Source organism: Wasmannia auropunctata, unplaced genomic scaffold (genome assembly GCF_000956235.1).
Source record: "Wasmannia auropunctata unplaced genomic scaffold, wasmannia.A_1.0 LD335400.1, whole genome shotgun sequence".
In the NCBI taxonomy this organism is placed as follows: domain Eukaryota; kingdom Metazoa; phylum Arthropoda; class Insecta; order Hymenoptera; family Formicidae; genus Wasmannia; species Wasmannia auropunctata.
The window spans coordinates 566,287-585,149 of NW_012027490.1; the positions used below are offsets into that span (position 1 = coordinate 566,287).

Sequence of the window (18,863 nt, forward strand, 5' to 3'; positions counted from 1 at the left end):
TATAGGTTTCAAAACGCACTATAATATTTTGCAAATGCGGACCACGATTGGTGTTATACTGTCTCTAGACTAAAGATATAATACATCGTGGTTCGTATTTGCAAAATATTAGTTATTTATAAAGTATATATCGTGTGTATTAAATATATATTAGAAACCTATAAAAAAAAGTGTCGCAACCGATGTGTCCACGACTGTACAAACAACATTATTTTCCAAAATTTTAAAAATGTATAGATATTTAAAAAATTTCTGACAGAAAGATCTTCCAATAGTTCAGGACTTTCAAAATGTTTCTATTATTTTTCACTGGTTCATTATTTTCATCGTTCGTCAAAGATAAAAGTAGAAAACTATTTCTGGTAGGAAAAGTAAAATGATCAACGTATTTTTGTTGCGTCTTTAAGCGACCGTCTACGTGCTTTAAACGCTTGCAGAAATTCTTCCTCGTCAAGACACGTCGCTTGACCTCGGGGCGAAATTGGGCCACGACACATCGCGAGATGTTACCAATCTTGGTAGCGTTATTACACATTCCGCGGATCGTTATTCCGGGCCATGTTATTAAATAATATCGTAATATATGTTCGCGCGTATCACAACATTCCGACGCAAAGTTTAATGAAAAACTGAATGCGGTACAAGACAAAGAACATTCGACAAGCTGCAAATTTTGAAGAAATCGTTATGACCTCAGGATTATTAACGAACTCTTGCAAAATTCAATATTCCAAGATATGTGTGTACAAAAAGTATAAATACATTTACTTTATATTTAAAAAAAATTAATAAAATGAATAATTAAATATTATATCTTTTACATTTTGTTTATAAATTCTGAAGAAAAAGACTGATGTCTCATTATCGTCTCGTCAAAGGAAATATCTTTCTGTGCTTACTTTTTGGCAATATATTTTAATATAAATGTGACTAAATCGTGATTTTTAATGATGATACTGTTTTCGGGCTGCAGAAAATCAGGCCATTCATTCATCGCGTTTTGTTGATCAAATATCTATTTGATCATATCGTCTAATACTCAGCTTGTTTCAAGAGTTTCTCGATTCGCGCTACGTTCAACATTAATGATTAATTCATGCCGAGCAAATGATATCTCGTGGCAATGAAATTTTAACATTGTCAGAATAATCAACGCTATTATTATGCAAACTGTTCTCGTTTGCTCGATGACCCACTTGAATCGGAATCCGCGAGTGGAAGGACGCTAACTGTAGCAATTGCAACTGGATGCAAACATGACCAATCACATCATGTATCGCGACGGAAAATAAATATGAATATTTGTGTTGAGTAGATTTAACTAATCAACTGACACTTACTCGATCATATATGTATAATTTCAATGGTTTATGATTGAAAATGAAAAGCTTACATTACAAGAAATTCTCACATAATTATAAAACAATTTTTAAAAGTGTACTATGATTTTAACATAGGTACAATTCTTTGGTTAAAAACAAATTTTTCCACTATTAAAGTTGATTCAAATAATAAACAATATATAGGTAATATATAAAAATTGAATATTGACAGTAAGAAACATATACATATGTCATTTTTATAATGTCTCGCATTATGTTTTTATTTTATTTTTATATTTTTATAGCAATGAAATTATATGTGTAAAATATATCAGATGGCAAAGATTATAACAATCAAATACTTGAAAAAGTTCTCAAAAATAAAATTAATATGCTCGTTAAAGCCTTTTCTTTTTCAAATTCCATATTTGCGATTTGTTTCTTTCATTCAACGATATGCATAATACACACACACATATATATATATATATATATGTATGTATTATGCATATCGTTATATATATATATAACGATATGCATATATATATATGTATGCGCATCGCAACATATTTACTCGGTTGGGGACATCACATCGGTGAAAAGTTTCGATGCGGTGTAACTTCGTTCGCATGCATTCCAAAAATCGGGTGCACCCTTTCCATTGGATGCGGTTTTGCCATGGACCATTCTCCAAGCGAAAATCAGAATTTTGGGGGTATTTTGCCGTAACGAGAATTTGCGCGATGATATAACCGAGAATGCTGCGTAATATGAAAACAATTCCGAGTATTGCTCATATTAGATGGAATCAAATCCGTTTAACGGCTGCTAGCTCGAGAATAGGCATTTCAATCGTGTTGGAAATTCGTACACGATAATAAATAAAGTGCATGTTAATATTACGCGAAAGATTATGGAACGAAATATAACAAACAAACTTGTAACAATGTCGAGAATGCGGATATTAATTGCGTTCAACAGCTGTAATTAGCGCGTTGTAATTAACTTCGCGTAAAATGATGTAGCTTTTTGACGCGGAATTCAGTTGGACTTTTAATACTCGTGTTCATTATACATTTATTACGTAAAAATATATTAAATTGTATCTTAATTTTGATTTTCGAAAATCTCTACGTCGTGTCATTCTATTAAATGACTCAGTTTTATAACGCTAATCGCGCGATTTAATCCTGATGGATGTCGACATGTTACACGTTCCTAAGGCGAGGGCAGCGAGGTCGACAGAGTGAAAACTTGTGTCGACATTGAATAATGAAATCGGGGACCCACACATACCACAGAATCTAGAAGATTAAGGCAAATGTTCCTCGGGCATTGTATACGTGTCCGTGAAAAGCGTTCTTTACAAAACATTGCTGTCGCGAGAAACGCACGACTTAAGTCACTGCTTTGCCGGTACGGGATGCGCGGCTGCATTTGCATCCGCGCATGCTGTATCTGGAGTTTACTAATCAATCGCTAATATCTACTAAAGAGAGAGTAAGAAAAGACGACAATGAGAGAGAAGAATATAAATTAAAAAATATAAATTTCTCTACGTAGCGGAAAAAGAAGAGATACAGAGATTATTGTTTTTTATCCACTATCATTTTGATTATTTTAAATTGACAATTATAATAATTATTCATTATTTTATACAAACATTTACAATTGCAAGAATTTAATCTCTTTAGCAGTTTATGCTGTCATGTGTATTTTAAATGAAAAACGCTGAATCTCTTCCGCAAATGTAGTAGAAATGAAATATTAATTTCGTAATTAAACATCTAGTGCACATGTAGCAGAAACAACCAAAAAACACCGAAAATTTTAATCCTCTTGAAAATTCGTGAAATTCTGTTATCTTATAATAAAAAAATATAATAATCAATTCGAAATACATTAACTTATATTAGATTTCTTTATAAAATCTCTTGTAAAACCTCAAATTTTGAATTAATACTAATCGTCTTAAATAAAATCCATCAGAAATCAGTGAAATACACAAAATTCAATAAATATATATGTGCTTCTTCGAGAAACATAGTTTTAATAAAGTATATAATTTTTTTGACGTTATATGGAGTATTACAAATTATTAATAAGGACAATAAATAAGAGACGATTATGAACTATTTAAAATATTAATTTCTCCAGAGAAAATTACACGTTGCGGTATTAAACTCTGACATCGAAATGTGATTATTATCGCGTCCATTATCTCCTCTACCGGAATGATGATGTATATATATATATACATATACGCAAGAGTAAAAGTAAACACTTTATCCTATTGAGATTATCCTATTGGAGATGAAGAGTAATTGCGTGCAGCAACACAGTGTATCGCGAAAGTACAAATTGCCATCACCAATATGAAACAAGGACGTCAGTCAGCCGGTTTTGTCGGCGTGTGGACGATAAAAGCAAATATCGCTGATAGTCTATTCCAGAATCACATTCGCACATTATGTTAATGCGAATGTAATGACAGCGATCTAGATTGCCGTGCAAACAGAATTGCTCCCGATCGGATGAAAGTGAAGATAACAACGAATGATAAGGTATCAGATGTGTTCGATACACTTGATTAAATCGACCGTACAAAATGAAAATGTGCAAAGTAGACGTCACTGAGCGAAACTGACTCTTCTTAGAAATCGGACGTGGATAAGTCGGATGACAAGAATGATATTCGTCTTTCGAATATTGTACAAGTTAATTATCACAGATTTTTCTAACTTCTTTATGGTCCTTTCACATCTTAGTGAACGCGGTAGTCGCTATGCCATCAATGTCGAACCAGCGCAACCAGTTTTTGTTACAACGCCACATAAGCACGAAGGATATAAATTATATTTGTTGCATTACGCGTTTGTCTCTTCGTTAAATTTCATCCGCTGGAAATTCGATTTAATTTTATTTGCATGGTATCTACGTTCATAAAACTTCAATGCGTTCATATTAAAGTTATTTTATATTTTTCGGAAGAGATCATCCTATTCCTTCTAGAACGCAGATTAAGATTGACAACGAGTGTATATATCTTTTTTTACATTCTTGATCTCTTCTCTCTTTTCGCTATTGAAAATATATAATATAAAATACCCAAGTTTTTTCACGTAAATGAAACTAGCACCTTGACGTCTTTAGAATACGCTGCGGCGAAGAAGTGCTTATTCTCTTTATTGGTTATAAATACGCAGCATATTTCGGATCTACACGAGAATATATTTTCGTCAAACACCTCAATTACGTTTCGAGGTCGCGATTGCGCTCCATAAAATTTCGCGTCACGTGTGACTTATTGACTTGGTCAAGGAGATTTGACAGAGAAAATTGCTCATCGATTGTGCCGCGGAAATATATAGGTTGACCGGCCGTAAGAGGAGTGAAAGCTCTAATTAGCGGGCGGGGAGATTTCACCCGCTTTTCAGAGATCAACTTTACCGTATTTAGCCATCTGGCAATACGGTTCGCGCGCTCGTTTAACGGGCATTGAACGATTGTCAAATTCGCCGACGCTATCACAGTGTTATTAAACTACAAACGCACGGATACGCGATTGCGTGACAATACAGCTCATATGGACGTTTAATTAAAGTAGTTTATGAAGAGGAGGTAACACATTGCGGCGACAAGTTCGATTTTTATTAACGTGAATTGCAGTGGAGCTCTACGTACACAACTACCTTTGTAAAAATTATACATATAACGGAACTATACACGATACAACATTCAAATTGTATAGAGATTTACATAAAAAGATCATCTTTTTCAATTCTATATCTTAATTCTGAGCAGAAACGAGAGCAAAAGCCATACATAAAAACCTATGTTTATCATGATCAAATAATTTTGTGCGAAAAAGAAAAAAAAATTCTTCATAACTTCGCCATTGTGATTTCATAAAAATTCGCTCGACATATTGGATTTTCTGCGAGGTGATGTCTTTTGACAGCGCCGACCTAATGAAACTCGCAAGATAAGTCGAAGATGAAGCCGAAGAACGGGAAAGGAGAAAGACGGCGAGTGATAGAAGCAAGTAAGGTGTTCGTTAACGGTAGGAAAGAAGAAGAAAAGTGACAGGGGGAGGACAAGAGGGTGAGGCGACGACAGGAGAGCGAACTGGGAAGGAATTATGATAAATTAAGCGAGCAGCCGAGCGTGGCAATAGGATGAACGTGGGTGGATACTGGATAGCGCAAGTACATGCCGGGTGTATTTTCGTACGTGGTTCCTATCCGGTAAAAGATGCGGGTAATGTAACTTTCACAATCACAAGAGTGCAGTTTCTACGATTGTAGAATGTCAATTTTTCTCTGCTAGAATCAGTTGATAATTACAGACCCATAAGTAATTTTCTGTAAAATTAATTAGAAGCCTCGAGATCATTTAAAACCTCTATTATAAAAAAAAAGTTATGGTTTTTTTCTCGCGAGAATAGCGAATTCGCGTATATAACGATACTTGTAAAATAAATAAAATAAAGAAATTTTTCCTGCGTGCAATCTTTGTTAATTAAAAATAATTACATAACCGTTAAGATGATACGTATCGTCAACAACTTGAATTTTTTTTCATTCCAGAATAATAGTCTAAATAAAGAATCAGGAGGAAAGCTTGGAATTGACAACGAATAATAAATAGTTTCCTTCTTCTCTCAGTATTTCTCGTTGAATTCAAGCACTATGATCTCGAGAGGTGATTCAATATCTTCATAGTATTCGATCTAACGAGGAGTCGTCGTCTGCAACAATCTGAACGCGATGCAATGAAATGCAAAATTATTCGCTGCATTTCTCCATTCGCCACTTTGGCCAATAACTACCCTTTATCGTTATGAAACTCGGTGGAACGCCGCGACAAAGTTTGCTCCTGCGCCGAATTTCCAACAGTAGATACTTCCACGAAAATCGTAATTCTTGGTCGGATTAGACTACCGGATTTATCGCTCTCCGCTATAGCATCCTTAATACCATATCGTAGTAAAATTTCACGAGAACACACATCCTTGTTCTAGATCGTCCAAATAGATTTTTATAATAAATTATAAATGTTTCACTGATGCAAATGTGACTGTGTGCTACACGAGTTTATTCATTAAATTAATAAATAATTATCCAGCGTTATTTAAAACCGTTATTGAACATAGTCAATTTGACTGAGCGAAAAATCGATTTTGATGTATTCGTACATGTTTGCGATGATAAGGCCCAGCTTCAGAGATATGGAGCACAGATCATCTCAGACCCACCATCAAGGTTGAGTACCAAGAACTATTGCCATGACGCATTAAATGCATTTAGCGAGGAAGTGGGGACTTAGTCGGTTTAATGTTAGTCAGTGTCACACTAGCCACTGACAGGTCAATATAGTTGGGTGGAGCGTTTCTCAGCGTAGTTGGAAACAAACGTCGTCGTACTTCGAATGTCTTGACGAACATTTTTCTTGTGATTATAAACTTGCGCGTCTAAACTAACAAAGTGTACTACCACAAAGTGTGATTTGAAAATGGCTGAAGAAACTAATTCTGCACCCAGTCTCTTAACGAGATTGAAGGGATACCTGAAGGAAGCGCCGTTTTTTTGTAAAATTATCGAAATGGTAAAATCGCTCAATTAATAGTTTATTCTTAATAATTTACTTAATTTAGCAATAAATAATTCTTATATTTCAAAATATAATGTTTAGACGGTCCGCTTTTGAGAATAAAATAGTCTTTACGTTGCAGTATGAGTTAATGACATACGTATTTAACGATTGTTTTGAAAAATCATTTGCTTTTAATTTTTCTACAAAGCTCTTACTTTGTAAAAAAAAAAATAACTATTGAACGTGTTACAGGTTTTCTGTGTCATTGCAGCGGGATTAGTGGCGGGACCATTTCAACAGAATCAGATACGGCCGACTGATATACACCACATAGCGATATTTCATGTGGCAGTGTGCGGTTATATTCTTATAAATGCGATTCTTATTATGAGTCATATTTTGGGCGAAAAATTGCCGAAAAAAACGGTGAGCTAAAACGCAAAATACTACGCTATTATTCGCAAATAAAAATAATTCATTAATCGATGCAAAACACAAAAAAAATGTGATCTACGATTACTAATGAAAATGAGAAATCTTGAAAAAAATTGGTATGATTTTTTCGTGCTTCACGAAGAATTTAGAAAACCGAAAATCGAACGTAAAATTACGTGTGTTATTTCGCTGTATTCTCTCTCTTCTGAAGAAAAACAATTCCATAAAAAATTTAACTTTTCTAGTTTCTACCGCATCCCTGTCTGATCTCGATGCAATATCGTACTGCAACAAGGTACTATTCTTCATTTTCTTCTTTTATAGGCTCTCATGTTTTCGACGATGGGCGTGATTCTCTGTTGTACCGCCGGCCTCATTCTGATTCGCGACTGGGACAATTTCTCGAGTAACCTGATTCACGCGTATCTGCAGGAATACAGCGATCAAACCGTAGCGGCTGGTTCTTTCGCGATCATAGCAGCTCTGGTATTCGCCGTAGATACATACTTCACCAACAAGAACGACTGATCGCCCGTAGATCATCGTCATCGTAAGCGCGACGGAATCAACCGGTTCATTGCTCCCGCTTCCATTAAAAGCTATTATTTCACTTTTTTTCTAAATGTTCTACTGTCTCGATTTTTGTGAAAAATGTTCTTAGCTTCTTAAGTGTATCTCCGCTAGTTTTATCTTCGTTAATGTATTAAGAAAGTGATCATAAGATCATTTTAAAATAAAATGTAAGATTTAATCTCAAAAACAGCATTTGTAACTGCTTCTTATTACATTTTATAGAATATAACAATTCTTAATGAATAGCGATTAGCATAACACTATTTTACACTACTCGAGCGTACTTGTAGTTTAAGAGTATCAAATATATATTAGCGTTAAATTTTCGTTATATGGGAAAACATTCTAGGCAAACGCAAGATATTTATGCGCAACATAAATTTCTAATATGATCTCAAATAGGAAAATTGAGAATCATATACAATATTGAATGAAAATCTATACTCACACGTTCTACAAATTGTTCGTGTCGCAAATTTAAGCCGCAATTAAAAATCGAAAAAGAAAACGTTTCATGTCGTAAAGGGATCAACTTATTTATTTACACGCTCAATCACTCTTAAAACTTGCAAACAATGCATACAAAAACTTGCAACAATACTCTGACAATTTTATTCCTTCTGGGCAAAGATAATAAAAAAGATTCCAGTCTCTAAACACTTTAAAACATGGCGAGCAAAGCGAAATTGACGAAGTTCGTGAAGAGCTTTTTCCGGGGATGAAAACACTTCCCAAGCTCTATAAAAGCTAAATCTTGAAGAAAAAGCTACATGGTCGCGCTTTTTACTTGTAGCGAGTCACAGTGAAGTTTCATTTGTTTTATTTTCCACCAAGAAAGTCATGATTTCGCGGTTCCTGTTTATTCGTCGAAAACCGAAAGATGATTCCGGAAAGAATGCAGTCTCTCCTTTTCGAACATCAGTGACTTTCACGTTTTCCCTTCGAGCGCAAGAGCGTATAACAAATTCGACAAATTCCGCTCGGAGCTGCCGAGAAGTGCAAGGGAAACGTGAAAGTTTATTCGCCGACTACCCTGGTAGGAAAAGTTTGATGAAAGAAATTTCGTCTCATAATACAAGGTGGAGAGGAAAGTTCAAGAATGCACGCACCAATCACTTCTTTCTTATCATCGTCTATATCAGCGATGGAAAGACTTCTTTTAACAAATAAGTGTATTGTACACTTAAAATCGATACCGATGTATATGTATACTCCATTTACATTTTTGTTTCTTCATTTGTTATGTTAGATAACTTTTTATATCTTTGATAAAAAGCGAAGAGCTCTAATGTCGAAATATCGTCATGATAGCAAGAACACTTTTTTTCGTGCGTAAATGGTACGAGCGTTTTCTTGATCACCAGAAACCTTAAAAAGATGTCGCAATAATTTTACCGTGATCTCATTTTCTCCGGCATTAGAAAATTTAAAAAAATACCTCGCATTTTTTCGCTTTTCAAAATGCAGACACTAATTTCGCATTTAGAATTATGAAAAATCAAAGCCAAAAATCATATTATACAAAAAATACCGAGAGAATAATTAATTTCTTTGAGAATTGCAGTAGAAAATGTATAAAATATTCGATTTTATCCAGTAAAAGACGTGAAATTGCTTCGTTCATATTGTGAATCATGCAATTAATTAGAGATAAAAATATAAAAGAAAAATTAAATAACAAGTAAATAAAATAAATAAAAATATTAGTTTCATCAAATATAATTGATCAAGTGAAACACAATTTATTTTAGAACCGAAACGATTTGTTTTAGAATGTCTATAGATGCGATCATTTACTCATTCTAATGCAAACTTTTTAAATTTTAATACAACAAAGTCATAAATAATTAATAAAATAAAATTTAATTTGATTAACATTAATTCACTCTAGAAATAAAATTTCTTGAAAAGAAATGGATAAATATAGCACTGTTCATCATTGGAAGCTCATAGTAGAACAAGTCTAAGTATAATCGGACAGAGAAATGTAAATACGATCATATCTTCATTAATTACATCTTAGAAAAAATAAAATAGGTAAATGATGCTTTGTATGAAACAGTATAAAAAAAATTAAAAACATTCACGGGTGAATCACAGAAATTCTTAAATTGAGTTCAATAAATAGCAAGTTAATGATCACGCGATACACAAGCCGTATTAAGCTGGACGAACTCACGTGGAACACGTGAACAGATTTCTGTGATTCCTTGACACAGCCAAAATAAATCGCGGGATCTGTAAGCAATGTACGTTTCTAGATAAACTTCTTTATCAAGACGTAATCCAATTACATCTAAAGACAGACGAATATAGGTACATACTAGCGAATTAATCACTATTACGAACTCATTTAAAAATTCTTTAAATAATATATGTGTTGTGTGTTGTGTGTTTATCTTGGTTTGATATTTATTAGACTCTGACATTGACTATATTATTGAACGTACGATGACAGATACCAAGAGATCGTCAATACGAAAAGTAGCGATGCACATTTGAAAAATTAACATACTTTTGTATTATATATTGGTGATAATTTCACTAATCAACCTCTTCACACAGAATTCGTCACGTTTAAAATTATTAATACAAACTAAATATAGAATTGTATACAAAACCGGCTTCCTTTCGATATATGTACGTGCATCAAAAGATCGTCGCAGTATGAATTTCAAATCAACAATAAATATCGATCGGATGGAAAGCCCTTTCGAGCGATACATCCGAGTCTTTAACGACACGCTACATGCATCGCACCAATGGTCATCCCACTGCCGGGTCGGCTCTACGTGTCGTTTCACGCATACGCACGCACTTTCTCTCTTTCGGTCACCTTCAATCGCGCGTCTTGGGCGTCGCGATTGATCAAGTTTCTGTCACAAAAACACGCGAGGGGTGGCGAAGAAAAATGCGGCCCGATCAACTGATCCGCGCCTATGCCGGCGTACGCTCGAACGTGGACTGACATCCGCCCTCTCATGCAGCGTCGCAGCGCCCTTCCACGCCACCATCCCCTCACGGCCGCACCGTCAGCCTACTTCCACCAGCACCCTTCTCTCTTTCGCATTCCCCTTTCGTATCGCGTTGCCGCGACTTTCCCTCCGTCGAGACTTTCTCATCCTTTCTAATCTGCCCTTTTTCTTCAGGAGTCTTTTCCTAGTCTCGCGACCGCCCATCCCTCTGCCCATCACAGAACTTTAACAATTTGCAACCAACCGCGGTTGCTACGACGCTTTTTATGCCCTATAAAGTATTCACGTGTAAAAGTGAGACAAGCAAGAGTGGCGCATGCTTCGCCCGAAAGGTATTTTGTTTGTAAATTTTTAACGCTCTATATTTTCCGGATTGTGTTACGTATAGCAGAATTCTCGTAATAAATATTTTCTTTCCAAAACTTTCATTAGAAGGTCTTTTATATTTCTTTTCCGAGATTTTATTTCAAAAATATTCAATGTAAAAAGCTAAGAAGCTCTAAATAAAATAGCTCTGTTAAAAAATACGTTTAAAAATATTACAAAACTTTGAGTAAACTTGATGTACAAAATACTCTATGTACAAACATTTCAATAGACATTGAAATAAATTATAAATGAGACAGTAATTAAAATAAAAAATCATTTACACAGTTGCAAAATGTAAATTATTCACTGGCATTGATCAATCTTTCGTTAATTTTTTTTTATTAGGCATTATAAAGAGACAAAACAGTTAATATAATCTTGTAATGTTGTCATATAAATTATGCGCTCCAAAATTCCACAGCAATTCATGTCTGTCTTATGTAGATTGTAGATCATTTAAAAGCAATTCTCAAAATATCTAAAAAAGTATATGCGTCCAAAGATGTATGTTCACATATGAAGTGTCAAAATCTGTGCGGGTAAAGAAAATATCATACACAAGGTGATTCTAGATAAACCTTGATGCTCCATATGTGAAATTAAAGACTGTTCGCCGATCGTCGTGGCGGAGCTAAAAAGCGCAGTGATTTATTGATACGTATCTTTCAACGGAGACGAAAAGACGGAAAAGCTTCTCTCATACTTTTAATAATAATTTTTCAAGTCTGCATCTCTCGTCGCGGAAATGCCCGCCTCTCTACGTCGTAGAAGAAACATTATATTTTATTACGTATACGATAATAAAAGAACGTATTATATTCTCCGATATCGACTGCACGTATGCCGCACGTCCAAATATATACTAAGCCGTCGATTTAGTCTTCTCTATATAGAACAATTTTTTTCCGTCAAGATGGAATCTCTTCGTGTTAGAAATAGATGATTATCGCGAAAAAAAGCCGTAATCAATATACCGCAAGATTTAAAATGCAGTTTGTCGAGAAAATAATGAACTTTTATTTCGGAATCGGCAAACTAACGTTCAAACAGATGAGACAAATAATGCAGAAATTTTAATAAAAAAAAAGTCTGCCAGAAACTGCAAATAAAATACAAATATGCACATAAAAAATATTTCACGAAAATAAATTAAGGATCAATTCTATTCTTTTACTTTCTATTCCTTTTATAGATAAACTAATTAGTCTGTCCACATATATAATTCTAGAGATAAGTACTTTTAAATGTCTATTTTATGAGACTTTTAATTTTACATCATATTCTAACCTTGATCACTTTTTAAAATATCTCAGCTGACTGAGCATGCAAGCAATGAACGCGCAAGTTCTTCTCGAACGAGTATACGAGGATTTTGCATAAAACTCCGCCCGATCGGAATCGGTTACACGGCCAAGTTGGACGTTCGCCAGAAGCATCCCTCGTGCAACGTCAACCCTCGCGTACTGGCGCGCGATAGATTTTCGCGATAGAAAACGAAATAAACGTTTTCCGGCAATTCGTTTTTCATCTCAATATACGTAAAGTGGACGTGTCCTTAATCTGCGCTGCTGCGCGAAGAAATTTTTTGATTTAATAATTAAATCAAACACGAAATTATATATTATATTACCTCATGTTTTCAAACACAAATTATATAAATTTTACAAATTATTGGATAGATTAATTAAAAAAAAAATAACATCAGACATTTGACAGGGAGAAGAAGAGGAAACGAGATCATGAACGGAATGCGTAAGCTGTTAAATGAGCTCTCGTTAATCTATCTAATCATTTGTCAATCGCATTAATAGCAGATGCTTTGTTAATTATTCATTTAATTCGTTTGACGTCATTAAAAAATACTAGGTTGAATTATGGATTAACAAAAAAATCTGTACAGTCATCATTGTCTAATTATATTATTTCTATCATCGCGCATGCATATAAAATACGCACGAATGTAATAAATGTATATAGTTCAAGTGTACCTAAATAATAAAACATCTCAAGATATTGATATCCGAAGAAATCGCTATTCTATCATTAAGCGCAAAATATAATATGTGCGTCGCACATATTGGCTAGGATTAAGTTGCTTCGAATAAGCCCTGAATACGCGCCTAATTCCTCTTACTAGGTACACAGTGATATAACAACGTGGATTCGAATGCTACTCAGGCGATCGAGACTTGATCCTGGCGGCTTAACGTTGAAATCTATAAGGAGCGAAAGGAGCACACATGTACGAGGACGGATCGTTAGGATCTATCTGGATGTTAATGAGCCGAGGATACGGCGCATGCACATACATGCATAACACGATAGAGATTAATTGTCCCTGTCCAAGTTCTATCAGTTACCAATAAGAGAACTCGGCGCTAGCCGGTCGAGAAATACCCAAGCAATGTTGCGGTATACGGCTTATATATAGGATAAATATTTTATCAACATGAATATCAACGTATAATTTATAAAAATGCGAACGATCTAGTATCTATCAACTAGAACCTATTCATTTTGTGTGTCTTTTACAACTATTTAAAAGATATTAAATAAAACTGTTTTCAATTAACGTATCTAATTTATGACCTCTGTCGAACTAGCAGGACCAAATAAGCAAGATCAAACCGGACCTAATCAGTTTTTTAAATAATTTAAATTTATGCAGAGACATTACTGAAAGTTTTTATTTGCAGGAATATTGTTACTTTCAACCACTTATATTAAAGAATGTTAATAGCCCATGTTTTAATCGTCATACAGAAATGGTTTAGAAAGAATTTTAATATTGCAATATCTTCTGCATAAATTATATTTTTATGTCAATAAATAAAAGATATATATACATATATAAATTGAAAAAAAAAGAGATCTTCTGAAATTATATTGCAAATATGCCGATGTAGTATTGCGTAGCAATTTATAGAAGCTACATAAACATATTTGTTTCTGTTAAATTATTTTATTTACAAATATTTTTTTAATAACGAGCAATACAAATTCCTATAGTGCTTTTTCAAGAAAGAAAAGCAAAAATATTTTTGGTCGTTCGCGTAGAAAAATACACACTCTTTGTATAGATTTCCAGAATTCTTCGATGACAACATTTAAAGTTTAACATTGCAATATTCTATTAATGTTAACAATGCGAGTTAAAACGGACAGACAATCCTCGATCAAATTTTCGATCAAATAAATACGCGAATTCCCCGAATATTAAATGGTGGAAACCTTCATGACACAAATCACGGAGGTATTAAATAAGATATTAAAAATTTATAACGAAATAATATAAAGATTCTTGAAGATTTTGTTATAAAATTCTTTGTATGAGATTATTCTCTTTGTAAAACTGTTGTATCATTAGATGTAATTAATTAATTTCTGTTGGTTACAATAAGTGCGCTACATATGAATTCAGAAATTTAGCAAAAATGTACAATGATCAACGCTTTGCTCTTTAATTAAGTATATTTTACTTAATTAAGTATATTTTAAGTATACTTTATTATTCATAGTGCATTAGTAATTTTGTATTCGTGAAGCGTTATTACCGGAAATCGTTTCCTCTATTGTAAACCTTACTTCGCACTTTAATGCAAAAGTCCATGAAAGGTTAATGATTAAATTCATTTAGCCTGTGAGGGCACCACACGCGCGAATAATAGACGTGTCATTGTATACGTTACGACGTTGTTGTATAATAAATGCTTCTATCTACTAAGGAAAAATCGATATATTACGCGCTAGTAATAAAGAAAACAGCACTAAAATACTATAATTTTTACTTTCTATATTAAATCTTCGATATATGGAGATGTTTCTCCTTAAAGACGAAATGATTCTCAAACTCTTTACGATATTATTGACATAATTAATACATCTTTTCTTAAAGATCGATAATGAAGATAAAGACGCACCGTCTCTGCAACTAACGAGTAAAAAATCACTCTTTCTGTACGCTATATAATTAACAACCGTTGTGGTAAATGGAGCATTTGATTTAAAAGTGCATACATAATACGACAAGCGCCGAATAATTTGTCGACAGACAAATTATCATGCAATGAGTCAGAGTTATGTCTCGTTATCACAGGAAGACAAATATAAATATTCTCTGGCAAAAAATCACAAGATAATACAAGTTCTTGAAAAATATGTTTCAATCGCAATAAAAAAAAAACGATGAATAAATACAATTAATTTATTTTTATTAGCATCTTGTAAAAAAATATTCCCTTCTGTCATTCCCACCTCTCCTCTACATTTTCATGCATCGTAATTTGCAAGTATATAGATTTCCGTGAAATATATATATGATGCACATGCATTTTGCAGAATTTAGCGCAAATAGCACGGGAAAATAGATGAACAAATTTCTTCCAGTATTCGAGAAACATTTTTTTTTAGATTTAAAAATGTCAATTATAATTTATTTGTGCTCCGTCAGAAAATAACTCTAACGTAAAATATTATCGGATAAAATAAAAAAAATATATGTTGTTCGGCCGCTGAGAAAAAAATAGAAAAGCATAAAGAAATACGTACGCATACATACATATATCTTCTAACAATCTGAAGAACAGGTCAACTGTTACCCTCTTTAATGCTAACATAAATATTAAATAGTATATTTGACTCACAAAGATCAGCTACAAAAAAAAAGGAAACTCCTTTGTAAAAATTTACGAAGAATGTTTCGTTATACAAAAACATTTTTGTATAAAAAGTTAATCTTGTTAAAAATCAAAATGTTTATTACCATTCTTTAATATTATATCATTTTATTTACAAATATTTGGCGAAATTGCTGTTTTTTTTTTTTAGGTTTTTTTTATATATATCGTGGAATTTTATGTCGATCTTGATAAATTTTTTTTAAATTTAATATAGATTTTGGATATTTTATTTATCTCAAAATATCCAAAATCTATATTAAATAAAAAAAAAATTTATCAAAATCGACATAAAATTCCACGATATATATATTAAAAAAACCTAAAAAAAAAAAAACAGCAATTTCGCCAAATATTTGTTGCATAATAATTGTAGCCAAATAATAATGTAAAAATGTGATAAAAAAAGTACAGTGTAAAAAAAGATAACATATACAATACATAAATATAATGTATTGTTCGTATTTAGTTATTATATTTTTTGGTAATAAAATATATGACAATAAAATTTATTATTTTCAACAGTGTTTTTGTTAATACATAAAATGTATGTAACATAGTTTTGCAAGGATATTTGCCATTTTATAATAGATAAATAAAACCTAGTTTTAGTGAAAAATATACCGATAAAAATAATATATTTATTCTGTTTCGGCGAAATGCCAGTTCATACTGTATTTATATATACACGTATTTTTTTATCGTCCTTGAAAACTTTCGTTATGATCTCAAATATCTCGTAGCAAATTTATCTTAACAATCGCAAAAAAAATCTCTAGAACTTTAATAGCCTATAATTATCTTATTTTTATTATTCTTAAAAATCTTTATATCACACTGTACTTATGCATGATAATAAATCTCTTGTCAAACACAAATATATTAGAATAATAGAAGTGTTTTATATGCATGTAATGTAATAAAATAATCGATATGTAATATAAATTATTGTATCTATTATGCAGTCTAACTAGCTGTTTATATTGATTATCTAGATGAAAGTAATAATAGCTCTATTTTTATATGCACACAATATTGATCAATTTATATCCCTATACAAGTATCTGTTAAAGCGCTTGTTTTGTAAGAAATAAAGTAAAAATGTGCACAAACTTACCCTTGAGAAAGATTAGGCTGTTGCGTGAGACTTTCGGCTAAAATATCTATATTCCTTTTCTCCTCTGTATCGTCGTTGGTAATCGTCTCAAAACTAGCAGCGACTGTAGCTTCTTGCTGTAATATAATGTAAAAAATAAAATAAATGTAAATAAAGAATGTAGAAAAAAAATTCTACATTCCTTACACCTTTACATTACAAAAGAAATTCCATAATGGTCTTACCTGACCATGTAAATTGTTTTGATTAGTCTTCAATGTCACTGCTCCAGTTTCAGCATCTAATATAGACGAAGACTCAAAACTTTCGAGGTCCTCGTAATTAAGCGTAACATTACTGTAAGCCCCATAAGTCTCATTTTTCTCAGGATGGAAAAAAGAATCTTTGGCTTGTGCACTTTCCGAAGCTACTATCAGAAATAGAAGTCCACTGTAACAGAAAGAAATTGCCATGTCCAGTATTAAGTAATACATTGTGTTAGTGTTGCATAATGCAAAAGTAAGCAATTATATCTTACGAAAGTTTGGTATAAAAAAACCAGTTTTTCGCTAACAATTAAACAATCCTACCAAGCTTTACGAGCATTATTAATGTACCTTACTGTCTATTAAAATTTAATTTAGTCCAAATTATAACAGAAATTCAACATTTATAAGTTGTTATTTTAATATCTCTTTTAAAAACTGCGATGGTATTGGATAAAGTTTACAACGTTGTGAAAATAATTATCCGAAATATAAATACATTCTACATAAATTGTACTTGAAATTTTGTTCCATCGCGTTCATCAGAATCTTTTGCTCCAAAATACTCCAAGACAAATGATTCGCGAAATACCCACGGGTTACTCTAGCAGAAAAACTTGGTAAAAACTTTCAATCTCTCTACTTAAGAGGTGTGAAAGAACGAAGCTTGCGCAAGAATTCGCTTTCGCATTTTCCCGATACGGCCGTAAATGAGATCGCTCGTCTACGCGCGACTTGCTACACGTTCGATCGATTCGTTACGTTCGAACGGATCGGCGCGGATGCCTCACCTGGACACCGTCGATATCAGGAGCAGCGCCCAGTACACGCACAACACACGAGGCCTCATCCTCTCCTTTTACGGGACGCCGGCGTTGTTCGCCGCATTAGGAGTGGCTTTTTATTTCACACGTTGTCGCTCGTAAACGCGCGGGCACGAGGGCACGAGTTACTGTAACCGACGACGAGCGACATCGACGACGACGACGATAACGACGACGACGACGGCAGTGACGGCACTACCACCATCACCGCGATCGCAATTACTATTCCACCACCACCGCCGCCACTACCGTCACCGCGAAAATCTGACGTGGTGTTATCGTCGAAAAGCTTCCGGCGCCGAGCAGCGGGATCGTCGGTGGTCGGCGTCCATCTGCGGAGATGCGGTCCGCTTGAAAGGAACTTTAATAAGGCCGGGAGCGCGACGCGGATCGCCGCGAATCGCGTTATCGGCACGCGCGCGATAAATCTCCGCGCGAGAAAAGCATCACGAACACGAATGGCACACGCATGCACGCCCGCGCAAGAAGTATCATGACTAGAGACAGGAACAGCTGATCGCGTCTGCGCTCTCGCCACCCTTGCCATTCGCACTCTCTGTCTGCACTCTCCTGCACCTTGGCACCTCGAGCCTCGCTCTCGAAACGATATATGACGAGTTTTTTTCTAGAGAATTTTGGAACGTAGCAATATTGGCTGCGTTTAATGTTTGATATTAAATAATAAGGTTAAAATCACGCCGTGAGCGCTGTAAAGCCTTGTTCACACAATAC

At 33.8% G+C, this 18,863-nt stretch overlaps 2 protein-coding genes across 10 annotated transcripts in view; one reads left to right on the forward strand and one right to left on the reverse strand.

Moving 5' to 3' along the window:
• The window catches only part of LOC105457062 (SUN domain-containing ossification factor), a 32,421-nt gene extending 13,798 nt beyond the window's left edge, over window positions 1–18,623 (reverse strand). For 3 of the 9 annotated variants that reach the window (XM_011701493.1, XM_011701494.1, XM_011701492.1), the window contains exon 1: window positions 10,441–10,925. Coding sequence is in view for 1 of the 9 variants with exons in the window: in XM_011701489.1 (XP_011699791.1) it covers window positions 17,063–17,178; window positions 17,287–17,491; window positions 18,099–18,157 (380 nt within the window). In the remaining 8 variants the exon portion in view is untranslated. Of the gene's footprint in view, window positions 1–10,249; window positions 10,926–17,062; window positions 17,179–17,286; window positions 17,492–18,098 lie in introns of those variants that run through there. The other 6 variants (XM_011701489.1, XM_011701497.1, XM_011701496.1 and 3 more) reach the window with 6 other exon arrangements.
• Window positions 6,637–8,112, forward strand: LOC105457061. The gene is made up of 3 exons (XM_011701488.1): window positions 6,637–6,929; window positions 7,170–7,343; window positions 7,677–8,112. Exons 1-3 carry the CDS (start codon window positions 6,837–6,839, stop codon window positions 7,878–7,880), a joined length of 471 nt encoding a protein of 156 aa, XP_011699790.1. The 5' UTR covers window positions 6,637–6,836; the 3' UTR covers window positions 7,881–8,112.
• Window positions 18,624–18,863: the final 240 nt, after the last annotated feature.